At 31.6% G+C, this 26,026-nt stretch overlaps 2 protein-coding genes across 2 annotated transcripts in view; both read left to right on the top strand.

Moving 5' to 3' along the window:
- Window positions 1–26,026, top strand: part of LOC143082433 (fatty acid synthase-like) — a 41,675-nt gene continuing 15,649 nt past the window's right edge. Inside the window, exons 1-15 of the mRNA XM_076258094.1 lie at window positions 1–265; window positions 3,526–3,678; window positions 3,885–4,058; window positions 5,852–6,052; window positions 6,927–7,049; window positions 8,326–8,556; window positions 10,071–10,495; window positions 11,624–11,857; window positions 12,196–12,385; window positions 12,900–13,129; window positions 13,788–14,089; window positions 14,355–14,737; window positions 15,411–15,647; window positions 16,580–16,759; window positions 17,116–18,298. Coding sequence (XP_076114209.1) covers window positions 7–265; window positions 3,526–3,678; window positions 3,885–4,058; window positions 5,852–6,052; window positions 6,927–7,049; window positions 8,326–8,556; window positions 10,071–10,495; window positions 11,624–11,857; window positions 12,196–12,385; window positions 12,900–13,129; window positions 13,788–14,089; window positions 14,355–14,737; window positions 15,411–15,647; window positions 16,580–16,759; window positions 17,116–18,298 — 4,505 coding nt within the window. The 5' untranslated portion in view covers window positions 1–6. The remainder of the gene's footprint in view (window positions 266–3,525; window positions 3,679–3,884; window positions 4,059–5,851; window positions 6,053–6,926; window positions 7,050–8,325; window positions 8,557–10,070; window positions 10,496–11,623; window positions 11,858–12,195; window positions 12,386–12,899; window positions 13,130–13,787; window positions 14,090–14,354; window positions 14,738–15,410; window positions 15,648–16,579; window positions 16,760–17,115; window positions 18,299–26,026) is intronic.
- Window positions 18,373–25,839, top strand: LOC143060061 (uncharacterized). The gene is made up of 5 exons (XM_076233540.1): window positions 18,373–18,802; window positions 20,081–20,165; window positions 20,404–20,496; window positions 21,402–21,509; window positions 24,139–25,839. Exon 5 carries the CDS (start codon window positions 24,151–24,153, stop codon window positions 25,837–25,839), a length of 1,689 nt encoding a protein of 562 aa, XP_076089655.1. The 5' UTR covers window positions 18,373–18,802; window positions 20,081–20,165; window positions 20,404–20,496; window positions 21,402–21,509; window positions 24,139–24,150.

Below are 26,026 nucleotides of genomic sequence, written 5' to 3' on the forward strand. Positions count from 1 at the left end.
TGAAAAATGTATGCACAGTATTTGAAACGTTTATCACAGGGTACAGAGGAGGACAAACCCACTAGTAAAAATGAAGGAAGTAGAACTGGGTCAGATCAATTTTTATTGAATCCAGTTTCAAGCCCACCTAACAGCAAAGTAGAAGATGTTGTCATCAGTGGTGTTTCATGTCGACTTCCAGAATCTGAAAATATTGAAGAATTCAAACAGCATTTGATAAATAAAGATGACATGGTGACAGATGATGAAAGAAGATGGCCAAAAGGTTTGCAATGTGTCTTTCTTTAATTTATATGCTTTTCTCACATTTCTTGAGCGGTTTGTGAAAAAACAATTATCCTCACTTGTGAAATATCTCTTTTACCTACATGAATTTCCTATTGTGATGTCCTGTTGACTATTTCTGATGACGTCACATATAAAGAACACAACTTTCTGCAAACCTTTAAAAAGGACGGATAAAGTTCATTAGAGAAATAGATTCTACCCTGTAACTCGTGTATTACGATATTTCTCCGCTGTCAATAGTTAAATTTTAATTATTTAAAAAGCTCAGCAAACCTCTCGCTTTAAATATTAAAAACTGTTTCGAGTGGAGAAATATCGTAACACACTCGTTGCAGTGATGGAATCTAAATGCCATTAAGACATTTTGAGAATTAATAGCGTTTTTATTCTGTTACTAATTAGTTGTTACTATTCGTATACAGACTAATTATTGTTCTGAATTTTTTTTATCAAGGTTTAATTGGGGAAGATATAAAAGATAAAACTTTTATAATTAGCTATTACAAATTATGTAATGTATTGGAAATGAATAGTCACATGATTTCGTAGAATCTGTACAAACAATAAGATAGATGAAAACTGATAATGCATTTTATAATTAGACATTTATTGTTGACAACACTTTAATGTGATACTTGCAATTTTGTCAAAAGAACGACACAAGATACAAGTGGGATGTTTAGCTAACTATTAAATCAGATTATATCCACTATTTTCTTGTTAAGAATGTATTAACCAAGGTAGGAATCTGAAAACAAGTTTTCAGTGGATTATCTAGGTTGATAGAATGTTTGGTCTTTATGGAATCCCCGCGTCCCCCTTTTTGATTTAGTGATGAGTCACGTTTTGCTGTTCGGAATTATTTTTCATCATTGTATATCAATGTTTTATCTTTTAAAAAGGAGTATGTGTGATAATTGCTCAAAACAGGGCATTTTCTATATCTATAAGATCGAGCGTCTAGAAACTGTAGGACAGAAATGTCAATTTTGATTTAACTTTGAAGTCATAAACATGTTGAAATTTAATGGGACATAAAATTGTAATTTATGTAATTTTAGTGAAAAGAAGGCACGAGTCAAGTCCTTACAACATTATCATGGCTAAATTAATATGTTAGAAGGATATATCATTATGATTTTCGAAATCTATAAGCAAAGTGTTTTGCCTTTGAAAACAAGTCAGTAATATTCCAAATGTATCGGAAAAGTATAAATGGATTACACGTGATTAACATTTACCCGTGTTTATTTCGATAAAATTAAACCTTGGACTATATCGTAATAATATATGGCTGTCATGCTTTTGTTTGTGTGTTTGTAAGACGTTGACATTTTATACAAACGTGCAAAATAATTGCGTTTGTTCAATCAAGTAAAAGTACAACGAACACTAATTCTTATTAAAAAGTCTTAATATTATACTTTTAACTGCCATCTCTAATAAAGAAATAATGGTATTTATTATAGATAAATCATACAAAAATATCAATCGGTTTGTAGTGTGTCAAAAATTAAAAATACAAAAGTAGTTATGAGGCTTGATATTCAAAAGCATCCAATGACGTTATCAATAATATGTTGATCTCAGAGTACTGAATACATTTGCACAAAATGTCATCTTATCAAAAAAAAATCATTCAATTGTGACAATTTCTTTCACAGGTCACAAGTACAGGCCACATATTAAGAACACAAAATAAATGAAATGACGGCTTCTTGACTTGGTAACCATAATGAAAAAAATCAGTCCGTTATGTGAAATTAATCAATTTGTAATATGTTTATAGAGTATTAAATTTGGCGTTTTTTAATTGCATAAATATTCAAAAGGATTAAAGTTTATTTGTCAGAGTTCTGCCTGTGAATTTGATAAATTTGATCGGTAGATATGTCAGGTATGCATAATACCTTTTTTCAGTATGGGTTTCTGTAAGTTTTTCAATCAATGGCCTATAAAATAGTTTGAAAAGTTCAAGTTCTATTATAAAAACATGCATTTTTAATTATTAAAAGAAGCAATCATAATGCCTTTCCAAATTCAGGAATATGACAGTTATTTTTCACTTGTTTCGTTGGTTCATAACTTTAGATTTTGTCAGTTTATTATTTATTTACCTTGAAGTTCGGTTTTGTTTAACTTATATCTCATAAGAGAATTAATCCAAAAAATTCACAATCGATGGAATATGAAAGAATAGAATAGAAAGAGATACACAAAATAGGATCAACGTATATTTTAAAATGTCATAGTTCATATACATGATATATTCATGTATCCCTGTACGGAGTTGATAAAAGCGATCACTACAGCAATATTTGACGAAAAAATATATTTCTAAGCCGATGACTCTTGTTATGTTTTATTCATAATATATATAACAAACGTAAATGAAAAAGATAATGAGTTTTTCATCTGCGTCGATACGTAAAATGTAATTTCTTGAATAAGTTTTATACCTGTATAGTTAGGGTTTCGACTTTACGCATCTATTTGTTATCAATAATTTTCCAGACATGAATACATCAGGGCCGTCGCTTACAAGTTTGGTGCCAGGGTAGACGTATAACTTTATAATAGTTGTATCATGCTTAGAATAACTCCAGTGTAAACTGTTTTCTTTCATGTTTCATACTAGGTATATGATCACGTTTAATTATATAACAGAACTGTGCTTCATTAAGGTTTTAACATTACTTGTGTGGTTTAATGTCGACTGATTTCTGAGGAATATATTTAATTTTGCAAACAAAAACTTTTATTATCAAATGTCTTTTTTTAAATATGTTTTTATACTATTTACTTGCATTTACCTGTAATATTGGCGCAATTAAAAGGTTTTATTTTGGCGCAACTGAAATATTGTTTGTGGCGCAAATGAAATGGTTTTTTGGCGCAAATGAAATGCCAATTGGCGCAAAAGCAAAGCACCGCAATAATCCTGTTTCAATGAATTTATTCAAACACATTTGATTTGTTTACACGAAACACATATTGTGCTCAGTATCTATATATGAAGTAAGTTTAGTTCAAATATATTGTGTTTGCTAAAAACATATAAAATAGATGAGACAATTCTTAATCAAACTTAGAAAGTCTTCTCTTAGATATATAATAGTGCCTCAAGATTTCTTAGATACCAAATTATGATATTTGGTGTATCAAAATCTATAATTATTTAGTTAGTGATAGATTGATCTGTGCTCATCGACCAAATAATTAAAATTATTTTTTCAGGACTTCATGGCCTACCTGCAAGAATGGGAAAACTTAAGGATATTACCAAGTTTGATGCAGAATTCTTTAGCATTCACCAAAAGCAGGCCAATAGTATGGACCCTCAATTAAGATTACTATTTGAAGTAACCTATGAATCTATCATTGATGCTGGTATGTAACTGAATATATTAATTCTTATAATTTTTTTTAACTTACATTAAAAAATGTTAGATGTCGGTGTCATAATTTATTTTTCTACTTCATAATGTATTCAGGAAGCTCAATTGCCTTTTATTTCTGTGATTTGGTAGCTATTCCATATATAACTTTTACCAACAACTCCGTTTAATTTGAATTGAACCATTGTATATTTTAAGGAGTTAGTCCAGACTGTTTGAGAGGATCAAGAACTGGAGTTTTTATTGGTAGCAGTCTATCAGAGTCACATGATGCCTGGTCTTCTGACCCAGATACAACTCTTGGTTACCATTTGATAGGATTCCATCGAACAATGTTTGCAAATAGACTGTCCTTTTACTTTGATTTCAAAGGTTTGAACTGTGTTAATATTGATGACAAAAACTGAAACAAAAATTTCTTTCAAATGAAGGAGGCATAACTCTTGATGTCATTTTAGATTGTGCTATGCTTCTAATGAAATGTGTGATGTTTAGAGATGAAATAGCTTTTTTGACCATAAATATTTCTATAAAAACTCAAAAGCTTGAAATATGCCTAATGGTATCGACTTTTTTTTTGGGGGGTGCAAATTTTTGAAGACAAATATACGATTTTCATATGTAACAGCATCATAACATAATGTCCCCTTGAAACAGTTTACGCCGGACAGCCGGACAAAATTATTTTATAGTAATAAATATGTTGAGGACAGTATTTCATTTCGAAATAGTGTCCTTCTCAATGGAAATTTGTCAGGTTCTTTGGGACAATATGTCACTGAGAAATTCTGTCAACTACTATATTTACTCTGTTTCATAATTAAAGCATGGCTTCCCTGGGGAATCATACATCATGCATTTGTGAAAGTGTTTCAGAAAATAGTTCATGAAAAGTATCAGTTTAACCGTGACATGCTGAATCAAATACTTTTCATGCTTAGTGTAAAGGCATGCAACATTCACATTTTTCAATTTATAAATGAAAATATTTTACATGGTAAGTATTTCATAGAAGAAAATTATGTTTTTTATAATAAGCTAATATCAAATTTGCAGAAATATTACTACTTGAAGTCAAATATTTTAAGTGTAACACTTTGTTGTTTAAATTAAGTTAAAGTATTAGCTGACAATAACTTATAGATTATTCTTATTAAATCTATTGATGTCATTGTCCAAAATATTAGTTTCTATAGCCTCCCTTCCATCAAATTTTTTTTTATGATACTCCATTCTTTAAATTAATATTATCTCAATAAACACAAAATGTACTTTTGGATAGATTCCCGTATAATTGAAGTTATTTATGTTTATTCTCAGTTATGGCATTGTCAATTCATATCGTCGTTCCTAGTATTTCGATACACTTTTGGTCCAAAATGATTTTCACTTGGTTCCCTGTTTGATAATGATCTGGACGGAAACCGGTAACTAAATATTTCGTAGATACATGTAGTATTAATATTGGAATTTCCCTTGCCATTCAACATAAAATATGTGATTTTATAGGCATTTTTTTTCATAAATTCTCCGCTTGAATATTACATGTATTAAGAAACTATCAGAAACTTACATTCGACGATTCAATCTATTATATAGGATCCTTTCTTGTAAAAACTGTTCTTATCTTTCATTTTCCTGTCTTCCCTGATATTGAAAATTGTGATTTTTGAGCAAATTGCGCTTGGGCTTCCAAACATAATTGTATGTGTTATTTGCATCAAACAGTACATTTATAATTTACTAGCAATTATCTACTTTAGTCCAGTTGAAACGCTGTATTTAATTAGTCATGGTTGAAACTTTATTGATTTTGGCTGAGTTATATTTTTTTTATACGAGATTTTGTGTTGATGCATTGTTGTTTCGATATGTTTTTTCCTGCAGTGTATCATATCTAATCTGATCCATTCACCGAAACCGATAAAATCGCGACAAACCCGTATCGATACATGACTTAAATGTTCTCTCTCAATTGTGACCTTATACTATCTTATCTAAATTATGAATTTAGAAAAAGTTATTGTTTTTCGTTATTTTGTGGCATAGTCTGATCATTTTCTAGTTAGAGTTTGAGTATTCCTGTGGTTATCTTCTGCCTTTTTTTCTTAATCCTACAGGTATGTTTTCACGGTTACACTATCAATTATTAATTATTTTTTTAGGCCCAAGTCTCAGTGTAGACACTGCCTGCTCCTCCAGTTTGACGGCCATGGATCAAGCTTTTCACAGCATTAGACAAGGGCACTGTGATGCAGCCATTGTAGCTGGCTGCAATTTGTGTGTACGACCGACAACATCACTACAGTACCACAAGCTTGGAATGCTTTCAAACGGCGGCACTTGCAAATCTTTCGATGCATCAGGTACAGGTTTTACAGTGTTACTAACCAGTAACAACATAGGACAGATACAGATTATTGTCGAAATGCGCATCTGGTGCAGGAAAATTGATACCGTTAATGTTATTAAATACATTTTGAATTATTTAAAATCGATACCCCCAAATTTTGGCGATTTTCATCAAAGATTATTTTTTTGTTTTCATTTAAGTTTTGTATTTCAAACGAATGACTACATCATGAAAAAAATTAATACTTGACCATCGTTGTAAAAAAAAATGAAACTTTTGCGACTGTCAAACAAGCGAGAGGTTAAGCTTACTATGAAACAAGGTTTAATCCATCATTTTCTACATAAAAGAATACTTGTATCAAGTCTGAAATATGACAGTTGCTATCCATTTGTTTGATGTTTTTGCGCTTACGATTTTCCAATTTGATTATTTACTTTTCGTTAAGAATTTACCTCGGAGTTCGGTATAAATGTTCTTTCGCTTGTTGCATTATATCCTACTAGTCATTACAAGTCAACTCTTGGCATAATGCATCACTGGATGAAAAATTGACTGATTTTGCCCTACTTTGTGTTTTGTTTAGATAGTATATTTTATGGAGACAATTATAACCGATAGCAAATGAAAAACAAAATATAACTATAGCATGCATCACACGTTTACGAATATCTATAAAGCAGACTACCGAAAGGAGAAAAAAAGTTATAAAATTTATAAAACAAACTAAGCTAATCGAACACCCGCTTGGTCAGTTGGTAGAGCTGTGTCTCTTTGTAACATGAGTCTCGGATAATTAAACTTCTTCTGATACGTTAGTTGTTTCGTTAGTATTATCATGTTTTGTAATAACATTTTGAAACAGTAACGAACTATAACTTTGATAGGTGATGGGTACTGTAGAAGTGAAGGTGTTGTTGCTGTCTTTTTACAAAAACAAAATGTATCGAGGAGAATATATTGTACCATATTACATGCTAGATCAAACAACGATGGAAGGAAGGAAAAAGGTAAGATTAACTATAATTTTATAACAACAAATATAACTGTGGATATTCTATTATCACTTTAATTTCAGCTGTATGAAACTTTGATTTTATCTGTTGATTTTGCAAATTGATTTCATCGAGCAAGGTATCACATGGCGCTTTACACATCCAATCAATTAATCAAGACATTTTATGTTTATTTTGTTAATTAATCAGATAAGATACTGTCAATTTTATATTGTGAACAAATGATTTATTACCTCACTGTGCAATCTTTTAAAACTATCATTTTTTTGGTATGTTTTACATGAGAAATGTATTATATGCCGCCAATGTAGCACCGTTATAAAATCTAGGAAGTCTCATCTTATATTACGTCATTTTGTCTTTGCTTTTTAATCGTTTGATTCGAGCGTCATTGATCAGTTCTTTGTAGACAAGACAAGCGTCTAGAGTTCAAGATATGAATCATGGTATATATGATGAGTTTTAATAAACATGTTGATGAAATAATTTTTCGTGTATTTGTTAGTTGAATTGGCTATACTAAGTTTGATTTTCCATGACTAAAAACAAGGAATATGTACCCACAATTTCCATTTTGTTTGATAGGCATTGTATAATGAGAAGATGCAGTCGACCTTTCAACTTAATATATTTACAGCAGTGTAAGGAATAAGGAAATGCCTGTACCAAGTCAGGAATATGACTCGTTTAATGTGTTTGGCTTTTGATTTTGACATTGGATTAAGGACTTTCCTTTTTGAATTTTCCTCAGAGTATTTTTGTGATATTACTTTTGATTGACACCACTGATTTGGGGTTAGATATAAGTATTCATATAGTCATATATCATTCTGATTACTTTTTACAAAAAAAAATGATAATCATGATTCAAGTGACTGCCGATACCATTTGTATCGATCACATTTATTATTCAGTATGAAATGATGCAATTAAAATTTGGAAATAATATTTATAAATGAATTTTCGTCCTACATATCTTTGATTCCTTTATTGACTTTAATTTTGGGGGTTTTTTTCGGTTATTTTTACAACGTTTGTTCTAGGTCCTTGGATTTTCAAATATATTCCATTGGCAAAACTGAAAATACACTAACTGTCGCAATGAGCATCTGGTGCACTTTAATTGATACCATTACTTTATTATATAATAAATGTTGTGGCATTAAACTGATAGAATTAAAATGTATAATGAAGTGCAATATACTTGAGTCCTTTTCTGATTAGACTATTTAAATATCGTTTGCTAACAATATTCATTGTTTGTTTTAAGGAATAACATTTCCGTCTGGAACTGCACAAAAAGAGTTATTACAAAGTGTTTATCGTGATATTTCCGTTGATCCTGGCTCAGTTGAGTATGTAGAGGCTCATGGAACTGGTACTCAAGCTGGTGACCCACAGGAACTTAATACTATCTGCGATATATTTTGTAAGGATCGTACAAGATCTCTTTTGATTGGTTCGGTGAAGTCGAATATTGGTCACACAGAACCTGCAGCAGGTATTTCTTTTGATTAGTATCTGTACTTTATTGCTGAACCATATCATTCAGGAATAATTTCAGAAGATAGTTGATTGGAAAACTATGCATCTCTTACACCATCAAACTTTTCATGTACAATTTATTGAAAAAAAGGCATTTTCTTTAAAACGTAACTACAAACAAAACGTAGCTTATATGAATATCATCATTTAAATGGGGTTTATTTGTGAAATCGGTGCAGACTGACAATCAGAATAGTTTCTTTACTTGATGATTTCCATTTTTTATTGACTTTGTTATTAATAAGAATAACATTGAGAATGGAAATGGGGAATGTGTCAAAGAGACAACAACCCGACCATAGAACAGACAACAGCAGAAGGTCACCAACAGGTCTTCAATGTAGCGAGAAATTCCTGCACCCGGAAGCGTCCTTCAGCCGGCTCCTAAGCAATAAATTTGCGAATGGAAATGGGGAATGTGTCAAAGAGACAACAATCCGACCATAGAAAAAAACAACAGCAGAAGGTCACCAACAGGTCTTCAATGAAGCGAGAAATTCCCACACCCGGAGGCGTCTTTCAGATGGCCCCTAAACAAATATATACTAGTTCAGAGTGATAATGAACGCCATACTAATTTCCAAATTGTACACAAGAAACTACAATTAAAATAATACAAGACTAACAAAGGCCAGAGGCTCCTGATTTGCGACAGGCGCAAAAATGCAGCAGGGTTAAACATGTTTATGAGATCTCAAACCTCCCATGTATCTAGCAAATGTAGAAAAGTAAACGCATAACAATACGCATATTTAAAATTCAGTTCAAGAGAAGTCCGAGTCTGAAGATGTAACTCAAAAAAAAATAAACAAAATGACAATAATACAAAAATAACAACAGACTACTAGCAGTTAACTGACATGCCAGCTCCAGACTTCAATTAAACTGATTGAAAGATTATGATTTCATCATATGAATATCAGGCACAACCCTTCCCGTTAGGGGTTTAGTATCATACCATCATAACATATATGAGAAGAACATAACCCGTGTCATGCCAACAACTAGTTTTAAATATATATACTAGTTCAGTGATAAGGAACGCCTTACTAAACTCCAAATTGTACACAAGAAACTAAAATTTAAAATAATACAAGACTAACAAGGATATGCTCCTGACTTGGGACAAGCGAAAAAAAATGAGGAGTATACTAGTAAGCGTACCGACTACCCTTGATCATAATATTTAGGTACAATTTTTAATATGGGACTGATAACTACTTGGGTCTGTTCTCCAAAAAGACTATCAGGATGAGGAATTCTTACTGCAAACACATATAAACTTTATCATGTTTATATACGGACATATTTACCGCTTTATCACCAAATAAATATATCGTTATTCGTTCCGTTTGTTTAGGATCAGTAATTGTAAAAATTGATCAATATGTGACAATATATATATATATATATATGTAACCATTCTTCCAGGCCAACATTTATATTAGTTTTGAGGTTTTTTATATAAAGGTTTAGCAGCAGTCACAAAAATGATAATTTGCATGGAAAGTAATCAGATAACAGCAAATCTACACTATAAAAACCCAAATCCTGATATCCCGGGACTTTCAAATGGGAAACTGAAAGTAGTTACAGAACACACATCTTTTAACGGTGGATTGATTGCAGTAAGCTCTTTTGGCTTTGGAGGTTCAAATTCCCATATCGTTTTGCGACCTCATCAAGGCAGTAGGATTACATCAGGTGACCTGTCAAAACGATTATTCGTCTATACTTCAAGGACAAAGAAGGGCTTAGAAAAAGTTCTTACTGCAGCCGAGGAGCACAGTACAAATATTCATTTTCATTCTTTACTGAATGAAACCCGAAATTGCAGTCATATCTATAGAGGTTTTACTATTCTAAATGCAGACTCTCAGATACAAGAAGTCCACGTAAGTAAGAATATTTTGTGCAGAAGCATATCGTTGACTGTTCTACCCCTGATTTTGACATTTTTAACTATTTTGTCTTTTTGTTTTGTTCAATTATTGTTGTCAATATAATGGACTTCCATGCGACTTTCATACATGTAAGAGGTTAAGATACTTTAAAACCAGGTTTAATCCACCATTATTACATAAGAAAATTCAAATACCAAGTCAAGGAATATGACAGTTGTTATCCATTCGTTTGATTTGTTTGAACTTTAATTTTGTCATTTGCTTACGGACTTACCTTTTTGATTTTTATTTTCGGAATTTGTTATTTTTGTGATTCAACATTTTAGTATAAAACACATTGTGACGAGAAAGTTGTAGTTAACATAATTCATTGCATTTTTAAATCTTAGTTTGCATGCAGCATTTTCTGAAATTGCAACTATTAAATACGTATGTGTATGTTGTTTATCATCTAATAACGTGTTATAATAATATTTTATTTGTCTTTGTTCTATTATTTACATAATTTTTACTGTTTAGTCTGTTATATCCATTTGATGTGGATCGGTACTTATACATTCCGTCAATATGTTCGTATTATCTTTCATTTTTCCTGATGTATTATGTAGTACTACGTGTTACTTTTAGATTTTCTTTGGTATATATGACGTTGCTCTGTACTTTTAGAAATTCCCCCATTACGTTATTGTTCTATAATGCCATAATGTTATTGTTCGATTATAATTTTAAAAATACTTTGAACGACAAAATTAATTTTCTCGCGTAGTGGTATTAACCTTATGTGGATTCTTAAAAATTCAAGAGAACTTCTGGATAATTTTAAATTTCGGTCTTTTTCTGAAATTAGTTATAACAGAAACATTTTATTTTTCAACCCTGTATACCACCACCCCCCATGAGAAATTATAATTTTGGAAATACTTTGAATGACTTAATTATTTTAAGCTTCTTCCTGTGTAATATTTTTTGACGTCAATCGCTCTACTCCACCCTTAGAGTTGATGTGAATGTAGTCACAGGACTTCAAATATTCCAATCCTTCATGGATTGATTTAAAATACATGTTGAAAAGGTAATAAAACGGTGAATTTATTCTTAATATTTTATGGGTCGTTTCAGGATGTAAAACAAAAAGAAAATCGTCCAGTATGGTTTGTATTTTCTGGAATGGGAACACAATGGTGTGGTATGGGAAAACAGATGATGGCTATTCCAGCATTCAAAGAGTCCATATTAAGATCAGAAACAGTGCTACATCCATATGGTGTTAAAATTTATACAATCTTGACGAGAGGATTAGAGAACGATTTCAATGATACATTAAAATGTTTTGTTTGTATCGCGGCAATACAGGTACATTATTTCAAACGCTTTAAACATTTTCCTTTTTTCAAATGAAAATTTTAAAACCCATGCTTTTTTGTTTGGTTTGTAAGGTGAATTCAATAAAATGTAAATATAAAATGGATTTGTTGAGGGTTTTTACCGAGAGTAAAATAGAAAAAAGAGCAAGTTTTTACTAAATTAGCTATTTGAAAAAACATAACATATATGTATATATACATCCGATGTCACTTCTGTACTTAATGGTATTAATTGAAAAACACAAAGGGAAGTGCAACCAATGCTCATATATTTATAACGTACTAATTTTTGAAGAATACATTCATTTCTTTCCTTCTATTAAACAGGTGGCATTAGTAGATCTCTTATCTGCTATTGGTGTCATGCCAGATGGAATTTTAGGTCATTCAGTTGGAGAGTTGGCTTGTGGTTATGCTGATGGTTCATTGACAGCAAAGGAGACTATCCTAGCAGCTTTCTGGAGAGGCAAATGTATCCAAGAAGCAAATTTGCCATTAGGAGGCATGGCTGCTGTTGGTAAGAAGTTTGACTTGGTTAGCAATCATCTTTAAGATCTAATAATTTTCAATAATGTGGTATTTTTAAATGGAAAACAAAAGGAAATTTAGGGTTTCTTATCAATGTGACAGTCACCTAAGGAAACACAGCCAACCGACATAATTAGGGCATCCCAAAGTCGTCAACAATTAATAAACGTCTATATTCTCAAAATAACTATGGACTCTTTGATATGAGCTATGTAAAAGTGTTTTTTGTTTGTCACAAGCTTCCAACATAAGTGATGACGTACTTATGCCATCTAAACTTTTATTTGTTTTTATTTTTTACCCATTAATTTTAATTACTTATTATTGAATTATTGTTTATGAACGTTATTTTCGGAATACCCAAAAACATATTCTTAAAACTGTTTTAAATTGTATTGAAATGTGTTTCCATTTATCAATCATAAACAGGAACATAACATGAAATAATAGAGACCGATTTTGAAGCATCTGTTGAATCTCATAGAATAATATCTCATTTATAGGTTTGACATGGGAAAAGGCTAGAGAAATGTGTCCGCCAGATGTAGTTCCTGCTTGCCATAACTCAAAAGATACTGTTACGATATCTGGTCCAGCAGCCTCAGTTTCAAAATTTGTTACAGCTCTTCAAAAGAAACAAATCTTTGCAAAAAACGTCAATAGTGCTGGTATTGCTTTCCATTCGTATGAAATGACAAAAATGGCACCAGCACTGAAATCCGCGTTAGCAAAAGTAAGTTTATTATGGATTTCTATTTACAAGTAATTCATTCAATTATTTTTTTTTGTGTAATCCCTGTATATCCTTATAATGTGTATGTACTACTTTGCCATTACAATTAGAAAGACCATATGATAGGGTATATGTGTAATGAATTTCTAATTGATAGGATTTCAACTTCATCAAAGACTACTTTGAATATTTTTTTAACTCAAAACACACGGACGAATGAACGAACGTTAAGACAGAAACACAAACTACCATAGGTAGGGTATAAAATGGTTAAATATAAGATTATACAATTAATACCTGTACAGGGAAAACACAAATCTATAAAACCCCATGCTTAAATATCTCTCAATCTCTACTGATAATTGGTTTTATGTAGATTGTCCTAATAGAAAGCTTGCCTACAACTATCACAGAATCGTAACATTAGCCCCAAAAATGAGATCAAGGTGAGTTAAACGAAACTATTTCAATAGGACATATTTATGACAAAAAGGGGCCTAAATAATTGGCAATTTTTTTTGCATGGCTATTCATTTGTTTTCTAAGATATATCTAATGTTACGAGATGGATTGTATGGCACATAATGAAAAGAGTTATATGTGTGCACATATATCTATCAACTGGTTGCTTAAAACTGATATTTTTGATTTTTTTTAGGTTATCGTACCAAAACCAAGAAGTAAGAAATGGATTAGTTCGTCCATTCCTGAAGACAATTGGCATCTAAATATGGCTAAATATTCGTCCGCTGACTACCATGTTAACAACTTAGTGAGCCCTGTCCTATTTCATGAAGCATTGAAACATGTCCCTAACAATGCTGTTGTCATAGAGATTGCACCTCATTGTTTACTACATGCGATACTTAAAAGATCTCTTGGACCAAAATGCACTTCATTGGGGCTGATGAAGAGAGACCACGGAGACAATATTACATATTTCCTCACAAGCTTAGGAAGGTATGTTAACAAATTTGATCATATTTTTGTTTTGCCCATTCATATACCAATCCGTTCATTTTAATACAAGAATGATATCTGCCTTCAAAAGATAGATAGCAGACCACAACCATTAGAATACAATATTATACGAAGATTTAAAACTTTGCAATTGGTGTCTACCAATGCAAATAGTGGATTGATATTGAACGTATGATGTTATTATTTTATGTAAAACAATTTACAATGATGCTGTATTTCATGTGTCCATTATTTATCATTCAAGGTGCTTCCTTCATGGAATTAACTTGAATCCTCTAAAGATCTGTCAACTAGTTAAGTTTCCCGTACCAAAAGAAACTCCAATGATTTCATCTTTGGTAGGATGGGATCATTCGGTGTCATGGGATGTACCAAAGGCAGAACAATTTTCTGCACAGGCATTAGAGTCAAACAGTGGATCCACTCATGAAATTGAAATGTCAAATAATTCACAATACAGTTACCTTACTGGTCATTCCATCGATGGCCGTGTCTTGTTTCCTGCCACAGGTTTCCTAGTATTAACATGGAAGTCATTTGCAAAGATGAAGGGAAAGATTTATTATGAATTGCCTGTAAAGTTTGAAAATGTGGCAATCCATGCAACAACCATAATGCCAAATGAAAGTAAGTTTTTCCTTAAGGAATATAGATTGAAAGGTAACTTTCCTTTTTCAATTACAACAAGATGGAATCGAATACTAAAACGTAATTTTGAAATTTCGATTCGTTGTGAATATTAAACAATTTGTATACTTTATATACTGAATTTAGCTGCAATAGAAATAAATGGTTCTGTCAATATCTAGAAAACATTTTTAGGTGACCTTTTCTTTTAATAAAGATGAAAAGAACACCCATTGCATTTTTATCCAGTGGTAAAATGAATATAAATTATTCAGGCCTCTCAACTTATGAATTACCTGAGTGTATTATTCTACGTAACTTGCATAACCATGACAAATAACCCCAAGAAAAAAGAAAAACAGTATAAAATCAACCCTCAACACGGCCGATGAATATCAATACACAGACCTATTGAAACTTGTTTAATGTCATATTTACACCCATTTAGTAATTTGAACACAAACGGATTTTCAAAAGAAACAAATTGATTACAGCTAGATAAATTGTGAATAAAAGGAGTTCATTTACAAAGAGTATATATGTATTCATACCTGGTTTAATTTAGATCTAATTTTGATAGATAGAAAGACGAGTGACTATCTAGTGTTGCTCTATATATATACTGTATCACTTCTTTAATTTGTTTTGTAAATCGCTAATTATAATTTCACAGGTAAGGTCAAGTTAAAGGTAAATATAATGGAATCAACAGGAACATTTGAGATCTCAGAAAATGACACGCTGAAATGTAGTGGTTCTATATCTGTTTTATCTTCTCCTGTCAAAAAAGTAATTATGGACCAAAAAGAGGAGTTTCAACTGACCTCTACAGATGTATATAAAGAATTGAGACTTAGAGGATATGAGTACGACGGGAAGTTTCGGGGCATTCTCAACACTAATATAGAAGGTATTGTTAGATATATATTAATTCAACCAAACAGATCAAATAAAACCCCCCAAAATACCAATTTTGTATTACGTATTGTCTAACGATCATCACGATGTAGCGTATTTCAACATTTTCAATTGAACCTTTCTTCTCACAAAAATGTACTCTCCATTAGTTGTCCAGACGTATCTCGAAGCAAACAAAATTAATGTAACAGTATACGTTTAATAGTTATCAAAGGTAAGGTACCAGGCGTCAATTTCACATAATACTTACGACTAAGATTAATCGTATTACTAAGTATAATGAATTGTTCATGACTTAATATCAATCTTAATCGTAAGATTTTTATGAATACGACTCCAGGTTTCTAATTTAAAACGCCGGACGACCGTTTCATTAAAGTATACACGCCTTGTAAAGTATGTTGTAATGATAACACGAAAAACCATTAGTGAACGTCTTCATATGAAAAGAGGGTTACATTTTACGTAACAATGTAATAGTCACCCAACGCTCGTCAGCAATCGACAAGAGACAGATACCATGAACACGACAAATAATGAAACAAAACGTAAAATACATATGGCATGAAGCAACTAACCACAATGATCGGCTCTTAACTTGGGACATGCACATATATCATGTGAGGAGATTGAACATGTTAGTACACCTCAATCATCACCTCATTTGGGACAGAGGTGAAACAGCACAACATGAAAACAACGGAAAAATCAGTTGGTAATGGCTTGACTCACACGATTTGCAAGATGCACAAACACAAGGTTTCTATATATTCAATAACATATGTTAGATAAATAATGTTTTCCATACTAAAGAATCAATTAGTACACATCCAACGGATTTAGCTTAAGCAAGTCTTGTTTTGAAAAGACTGCCAAATCATGACCTTGTACAATGTGAAAATATAAGTAAATAATATATTGCAGGTAGTAGAGGTGAATTAGCATGGATTGACAACTGGATATCTTACTTGGACACTATGTTACAAATTTGGATATTATGTACTGGAGAACAGTGCTTGCGATTACCCACACGGATTGCAGCTGTCTCGATTGATCCAAAAGCTCACTTAGATCACCTTCTTTGCACTAAAGAAAAACAAAAATGTATGTCGTTTTTTTTCATTTTTCAAACATGTCAAAAGATTAGAGTCCATGTCTAAAGTTGTATGTGTCAACTTTTTTTTAACTTTGAAAGGTTATTGAATTGAAGACGTTGATTAGTTTTTAATTTTGATTTAACTAAATATTTGTAGTTAAGCGAAAATATTTTTTTATCATTTACATTAGATTTTTTCACATTTATGAAACAGATTCAATGATTCAAATTGATTTAGTGTAAAGACTGAATTAAATTTCATTCATGTTATTTTAAAATGGCCTTCTTTTTTAAACAATTTTATTCAACAAAATAGGAAAACAACAAATGATGTGTAAACAAATGTTAATACGAATTATTTCAGCATCATTTGTCAAAGTGGAAAAAGATCTCAACATAGTGATCTCTTCTGGCGTCGAGATCCTAGGAACCCATTCAAATGTGGCACCAAGACGTCAACAGGCGAATCCTGTCTTGCAAAAGTATTGTTTTATACCTCACACTACAAATGAAATTGAAGGACATGAACTAGTAGACTGTGTACAAAATTGTTATGCATATGCCGTCCACAATCTGGATATTTTATGCAAAAATGGACTTCAGGAGTCCTATAAGAATCGAATAGAAACATTCTTGAACCAGATAACGAGTAAAATGCCTTCTTTAAAAGATCCAGGAAGATCAAATGCAAAATGCAACGAGTTAAAAATGAAGTTGAAGAGCATATTCGAAAATATAGATGAAAACAAAATGGAAAATGGAAATTTGGAGATCGTGGCAGATGTTACTTTGATGTCTCGTCCAGAAATTATGGTACCGTACTTGGACATTGCCATTGAAAATACTGCATCTTACAGATTCAATATCTTGGAAGTTATGGCTACTGGTAGATCGGTGGATATGTACATTCTCCCACTGGTAAATGTACGACCATTTTCAGATATCACTTACACTGTAGCTGGAAGTCAGGAAATCTCTTCGGAGGAATCAAGTAATATGAATTATGTTAAATGGGATGCAACATCATATTATCCGTCAAATTCCAAACAAATCGACATTGTAGTTGCTAGAAACTTTCTCTGTACACAAAACAACATCAAAACAGCATTCTCATATTTATCATCTGCCGTTCAAGAAAATGGCTTCATACTTATCGAGGAAATAACAAATAATTTTCCAGTAGCATTTGTGTTAGAAACATTGTGGACAGTCCCTCTCGAAATGGAAGATGAACGTAGTTGTTATTGCTACTGTGATGAACAACGATGGGATGGAATCTTTAAAGAAGTTGGCTATGAATTGATCTTCAACCGTTCAGGTCATTTCTCTACGTTGTTCCTACTCCGTCGTAAACCGAAAAAAGTTGATGAGGAAATTGTAATTGTACCAGTTGATGAGTTAAATGGATCTTGGTTTGATGTTTTGAAAAACGAGTTCATGGCATCACAACAGAAAACTCTTTGGTTAACTGTGAATTCTCAGCCACTCAGTGGTGTTATTGGTATGGTTAATTGTCTAAGACGGGAACCCGGCGGAAACAAACTGAGGTATTTTATTTCTCAAAGGACGATGTATGATAAGTGCAGTAATTTGGCCCCTTTGTATGCAAAAAAATGAATAGCAATATCTGGGGCAAAAATGAACATAAACAGTTACTGAAGTTTTATATTATGTTGAAATGAACTTATTTTTCAAGTTTATGCAGGAAATCGAATATAAATGATACTATGAATAAATCATAAACGGGTGTCTATACGGAAAACCGTAATTTTCTGACTCTACTTGGAATGATTTAAATATGAGCGCAAGTGAGAACATGTAAAATAGTTTACATATGGTATATATCATACAGTATTGGCATTATATACAAATTTCATAGATGTTCTCAACTGCGCTCATATCAAAATCTTAAAAAAATATCATGTACAGTCGTTGATTTTTGCGTGCGGTTTATTTATGCCTGACAACTTCCGGTTTCAGTTGCCAGGGAAGCTGGATAGCATCAAAGTCAACAAACTACGCTGCTGTGATAACTATATGATTATAGAATGGTAAATGTGATACTTATTCATGCAAAAACAGAGATATATCATAAATCTCATGTGGGAAAATGCACGGGTTCCATAAAAAGTCCTAAGAAGAAACAAAAGAAATCATAAAATAAATTCACAAAAAAGAGCAGACGTCACATGTTAGCTCACTGTATTACAAAGCATACATTATAATAAGATCTGTAAATGTGATAGTTGTATGTCAAAAACTGATATATATTACAAACGTTACTTGAGATAATGCATAGGTTCCATAAATACTTCCAAAACAAAGAAGTATAAATTCACAAAAACTTGGGGTCACCGCCGTTCATTCTCAGAGGCTGAAGGAACAGACATCACACTTGTTTGAAAGCAAAAAATGTATTGCCCTAGTATATCAATTGTTTTCCGAATGTAACCGTGGTTAATGCAATTTGATATCCAGATGGTTAACCATCGGGTTTAAAAAAAACAATTTGTATTTTTGTATGGAATTTTAAAACTGATTACCTCCCCTCGCAATCAGAATAAAAGTAGTTTTTATGAAATTTTCCTTTTAAATATTTGTTAGAAATAAAATAACACAACCATAAATCATTTCATAGGGTATTATATAATATATACTAAAAGATTATATGAAGAAAATTCAAATTCAATAAAATGCTGCAACAACAAATAACAAATTATGTAAATATTGTAAACCTATTGACTTGAAAGAAGGTAGATGTATGACTATATATACCTATAAAAAGTTATTTTTAGATTGATTTGGAGCATTGTATTAATAGAAAAATGTCCAAAAAACAACAAATAATTTTTATAACTGCTTCAATTCTTGATATAAATATGTCAATGTAAATTGTGCTAATATTTCTAATCAGACATGGATCAAATGCAAATAATTCAACATACATGAAAAAATATATACTAAGTTTAACAGAATTTGATGAATTAAATTAAAACAGATCATCCAGGTTGACAAATTCTTCCCAGTTGTATGTTGAAAATTAAAAGGACTTATCATTGTTCCTCAAATCAAAAAGGACAGGAGTTGGCCTCCAAATTACAATTTAGAAGAGACTAAAAACCAAAAGTTTAATAGGTGGGTTAAAAGGAAGTTCAACATGTGTGGTTCTTAAATATGAAAAAAGAAAGTTTCTTTTATTTAGCATGTTTAGGTTCACTTCCTTTCATTGGTTTCCTCTGAGTGAACACTGTTTGAAATATGTAAGATTGTTTTAATAAATAAATCCCTTGTTGTTTTTGATTTTCATAAATAGTTAATTTATTTTGTAGATTGCCTCCAAAAAGTTTTGAATGTGAATCTATATGCCATGTATACCAAATAAGCCATGAAATGAATTAAAGATGAATTTTTACTGTAAGTATTTGTTATTCCAAACTTTTGTTAAGTTTGTTACTATATTGAAACTTGCAAATATAAATTAATTAGTTCAACATGTGTGGTTCTTAGATATGAAAAAAACAAGTTTCTTTTATTTAGGTTGGTTTCCATCAACATGTTAAAAATATTCAAATGTTAAAATCATTCAATATTATTTTAATAGATAAATCACTTGCTACACTTGATTTTCATCAATACTTTATTTATTTTGTAGATTGTCTCGAAAAAGTTTTTAGTGTGAATTAATACACCAAAATGATTAAGCCAGGAAATGAATTAAGAAATGAATGAAAGATGTATTGTAACCGTAAGTAAGTATTTGCTATTTTTTGTTTAAATTGTGACCTGACTATATTAAAACTTGTAAAATTAACACATCACAGCAATCTAAACCTATATACATACAGTATGTGGACAGGGGTAGTGAGGTCATCATTTGAAAGTGTTAAGTCTGTTGTTGAAGACTTTAGACATGATATCTTAGTCACCTTATTGAATTGATAACAAACTTTAACCTGTTTCATAATAAAAAAAAAACTAGTACCGGTACAACAAAATTATAAATAACAGTATTTTTCAAAGATAAGTAATATGGAATTCCAACCCTTCTTGAACCTGCCTGATAAATCCCCTCAAAATTCAAAAATAAGTGCTGATCTTGCAGTAAAAAAAGGGGGGTCAGAACCCTCTCCCCACCCCTGAATGCCTTTGCTATAGAAGTTAACCTTACAATAGTGTATATCTTCAAAGTACAAAAAAGCCACTGATTACACTTTGTGCTTCATTAAAATATTCTCATCCCAATAAGCATGATATATTTGCTGCTGAAGTAAAACACTATGCACAAGTTCATCAACAGCATAATATCATTAAATATTAAACATTCTGTATTCATAATAAAATCGCCGCAATATAGCCTTTTTGTGCTAATGGGGCATAAAGCAAATAACAATCATTCAATTCATAATAAAAAGTATCCTGTAAAAGCAAATCATTATTTTTTTCCCTCATTTACATTTAATTTATGTAGATATTATTTTAAGTTAAACATCATGCACATACTTATGTCAATTATAACATTTATTTATTTCTTAATTCATTATATTTGCACTCTTACATCCTACCCCTGTTGTAAAATCTTAGTTTTTTTCAAATTGTTTTATAATTTTTCTTCTGTTTAATATTTGTAAAATAATTATTTTTCCTTTTCAGATTTTCTCCATAGATACATTGTACCATAAATGTTAATTTTGCTATATCATGTATACAGAACGCCTATGTCTGATGTTGAACAGTAGATAAACAAATGCATACCTCACAGTAAGTATTTGTAAAATGCTTTTTACTAGAAAATTCAGAATGATTTTTTTTCCGATAATCTTGATTTATTTATAAAATATATTTATATATCATATAGATAGATTGTTTTGCTTTTTTGCTTTTTTTGTTTTCATGGTTTTGTTTGTTAAATGTATTTTGTGTATGTTTATATTATTTGTCACAAACTTTTTGTTCAGAGTTTATATGACAATAAATATTTGATAATAAATATTTGAAAGTTTGTACTGAATATATACAGGAAGATATGGTATGAGTGCCAATGAAACAACTCTCCATCCAAGTAACAATTAATTTATAAAAGTAAACCATTATATGTCTAGTTACAGCCTTTAGTTCACCACGGAGCAATGGCTCATATCGAATAGCAAGCTGTAAAGGGCCCCAAAAATTACAAGTGTAAAAACCATTAGAATCTTACCTATATAAAAACCAGAAACACTTATACACTACATAAACAGACCACAGATAAAACTTGTATAACACAACAAATAAATAAATTGGATTTAGATAGAGATATCTCTGTGATGCTCAATTGGATTATTGAATAATTGAACACTATGTTTCTGTTCTAATCTTTTTATACCACCGCAAAAAATTATGGCAGTCATATATTGGTATCACGTTGTTGTATCTTTGTCCGAAGACTCTTTGTTTTCAGACAATAACCATAGTTTGAGTAAGTGAATCTCTATGAAATTTAAACATACGGTTTTGGGGTTATGGACCCTACAGTTTATGAATTGAGGGCCTATAAAGGGGTCCAAGTAAGCATTTTTCTAGTTTCCAGACAATACCTTGTGTGTAAGTGTACAGATATTTCTGAAATTATAACTCAAGGTTCCATACCAAAATAAAAGGTCAGGATTAATTTTCGGGGTTATCGCCATAACTGTATAGGAATTAGGAACTAAAAGGTTGAAAAACAAGGGTTTCTTTGTTAAATGCCAATTTAGACAATTTTAAAGCAGTGTAAGGGAGGTAATCCAAATATATTTGGGAAATCCGAACATAATATAGGGGCCAAAACAATATTTGTATAGATTGCTTATTTCTTTGTCAATTTCAATGAATTATTGGGGTTCTCAAATATGCTTAATGTAACCATTTATAAAGTTTTTGGAATTAGAGCCTCCTTTTAAAATTGGTCCACATGAGGTCCAAAGGGTCCAAAATTAAACTTTGTTTAATTTAATCAAAATTGAATTATCTAGGTTCTTTGATATGCCAAATCTAACCATGTACTTAGATTTTTTATTTTGGGTACCATTTTCAAATTGGTCTACATTAAGGTCCAAAGGATCCAAAATAAAACTAAGTTTAATTTTAACGAAAAATATATTCTTGGGGTTCATTGACATGCTAAATCTTAACATGTATTTTTATTTTTATACGACCGCAAAAATTGAAAATTTTTTGGTCGTATATTGGTATCACGTTGGCGTCGTCGTCTGCGTCGTCGTCATCCGAATACTTTTAGTTTTCGCACTCTAACTTAAGTAAAAGTGAATAGAAATCTATGAAATTTAAACACAAGGTTTATGACCATAAAAGGAAGGTTGGGTTCAGTTTTGGGAGTTTTGGTCCCAACAGTTTAGGAATAAGGGGCCCAAAGGGTCCAAAATTAAACCAGTTTTCAAGTGGGTCCAAATCGGGGTCCAAAAATTAACTTTGTTTGATTTCATCAAAAATTGAATAATTGGGGTTCTTTGATATGCTAAATCTAACTTTGTATGTAGATTCTTAATTTTTGGTCCCGTTTTCAAATTGGTCTACATTTAAGTCCAAAGGGTCCCAAATTAAACTAAGTTTGATTTTAACAAAAATTGAATTCTTGGGGTTCTTCGATATGCTGAATCTTAACATGTATTTAGATTTTTAATTATGGGCCCAGTTTTCAAGTTGGTCCAAATTGGGGTCCAAAATCAAACTTTGTTTGATTTCAACAAAATTTGAATATATGGGGTTCTTTGGTATGCTTAATCTAACCATGTATTGATATTTTTGATTTTTGGACCCTGTTATCAAATTGGGCCACATTGAAGTCAAAAGGGTCCAAAATTAAACTGTTAGATTTCAGCAAAAATTTAATTCTTGGTATTCTTTGATATTCTGAATAAATCCATGGCCATGTATTTAGATTTTGGATGATGGACCATAGTATGTAAAAAAAATTATTTTGTAGTTCATTAGACCACACTTATTCTGTGTCAGAAACCTATGATGTTTGATCACAATCCAAATTCAGAGCTGTATCAAGCTTGAATGTTGTGTCCATTTTTGCCCAAACTGTTCAGGGTTTGACCTCTGCGGTCGTATAAAGCTGTGCCCTGCGAAACATCTGGTTTAATTTGTTGGTTACGTTTCCAAATTGGTCTACATTAAGATGCAAAGGCTCCAAAATTACATGAAGATTGATTTTTTGGTTCTTTTTTCAAATTGGTCTACATAAAGGTCCAAACTCCAAAGGGTTCAAAATTACACTTAGTTTGATTTTAACAAAAAATGAATTCTTTGGATTCTTTGATATGCTCAGTTAAACTATATTTAGATTTTGTTATTTAGGCCTAATTTTCACAGTGTTTCATTTTATTTATTTTTTACATTCCAGTATTTTTACAAGATGACAAAGTCTATCAATTGCTGTCTTTGTAAGAAAAGATGCCAGCTGAATAACAGAAGACGATGCTTCAGTGGTGTAATAAAGACATTCCTAACAGAAAAATTGCAGAGATGTGTCCAAGAAACAGACAGGTTATGTGCATCTTGTACCGCAAAACTTTATAAACAAGTAAAAAACTGCAATAAAACAATTAGATCTCGCTCCATTGAGATAAACAATTCTGGGGAAAATAATGAAGTACATATTCCTGGAGCATTTGCAGCTAATGTTTTCACATCACCAAAGTCAATAAGGCTAGAAATTAAATCTGCACCAAAAACACACAGGTACTGCATTGTATGTAAGAAGGAAGGAAACACGAGGCATCGCCTGGTAACAATTACATCAGAAGCCAGAACACAATCATTTATTGAAAAAGGAATTTTCATTAACCAAAAAAGTCGATGTTGCAAAATACATATGGAAAGCAGGTTTTTTAAGATACAAGCATTAGATGTTTTACAATCATCAAAAGAGCATGAGTACTTCTCTCGTACTGACATAATAGGTCTCTTAAATGATTTAAGAGCAATAATGAAAATGACATCTTCACGTTTAAACTTTGATATACCTGCACTCATGACTGAAGAAAATTATAATGACTTGACAGGACTGAGTAAGGAGCAGTTTTGTGATTTACTGGGATACATGTCAACTGTTAGGAGTTCTGGAGTAAGGTCAGTAAGAACTTGCCTTGGAGTATTTCTTACCAAGCTCCGTGTTGGGTTGTCAAACAAAATTCTGGGAACAGTCTTTGGGTTGAAAACATCTCAGGTACAGAGAATTATCCATGCAGCAAGAAGAACATTAATGGAAACCTTTGTTCCACATACACTAGGTTTTCAGCATATAAGTCACGAAGATTTTGTTACAAACCATACAACACCAGTAGCTAAGCAATTATTCACTACAGATCCAAGACAAGCTGTAATCGTCCTCGACGGAACATACATTTTCATTCAAAAAAGTAGCGATAACCATTTCCAAAGAATGTCTTACAGTATGCACAAACACCGCCCATTGGTCAAACCTATGATTATTGTAGGAACTGATGGCTATATTCTGTCAATCTTAGGGCCTTATTTTGCAGATGGTCACAATAACGATGCATCCATAACTAAACATGCAATAACAAACAACTTGGAGAACATAACAGCATGGTTACAAGATGATGATATTTGCATTGTAGATAGGGGTTTCAGGGATGCAGTTCAATACTTAGAAGATCAGGGATATATGGTTAAGATGCCTGTTTGTATGGTGAAAGGGAAAAAACAGTTGACCACTAATGAAGCTAATCTGACTCGCTTGGTAACTAAATGTCGTTGGGTTGTAGAAAGCACGAATGCCAGATTGAAACAATTTCATTTTTTTGAAAAGGTGGTTCCAAATACCATGATTTCCAGTATTGGTGATTTAGTAAAAATTACTGGTGGAATACTAAATAAATACAAACGACCTCTTGTCTGCAACCCTGAAAATGAAGAGGTAGCAAAGAAGATGCTTGACCGCTCAGTCTTAGTAAACAGTCTGCAAACGTATGTAGAAGAGAACAACTTGATAAGACGGAGAACAGTATACCTACCAATTAATGCTTCTGAATTGAGTTCATGTTATCTGATACTTATCTTCCTCCTTCCTTATAAATAAGAACTTCATAAAATCAAACCAATTTTAACCTGTAAATTGGGAAATCTATATATAGCTAGTAACTTTTACAGATGAAGAATTTAATAAACCTTGGATAATTGAAATTTTTTAGTAAATGCTATTTCTTACCAAATCTATTTGTAGCAGGAAATCTATAAACTAAACACCAGTAGCTTGTATTTATATT

The sequence above is a fragment of the Mytilus galloprovincialis genome, chromosome 1 (assembly GCF_965363235.1).
Source record: "Mytilus galloprovincialis chromosome 1, xbMytGall1.hap1.1, whole genome shotgun sequence".
Classification (NCBI taxonomy): domain Eukaryota; kingdom Metazoa; phylum Mollusca; class Bivalvia; order Mytilida; family Mytilidae; genus Mytilus; species Mytilus galloprovincialis.

Excerpts from the sequence above, each read along its gene's own strand:
- LOC143060061 (XM_076233540.1), top strand. The coding sequence starts at position 24,151 with ATGACAAAGTCTATCAATTGCTGTCTTTGTAAGAAAAGATGCCAGCTG.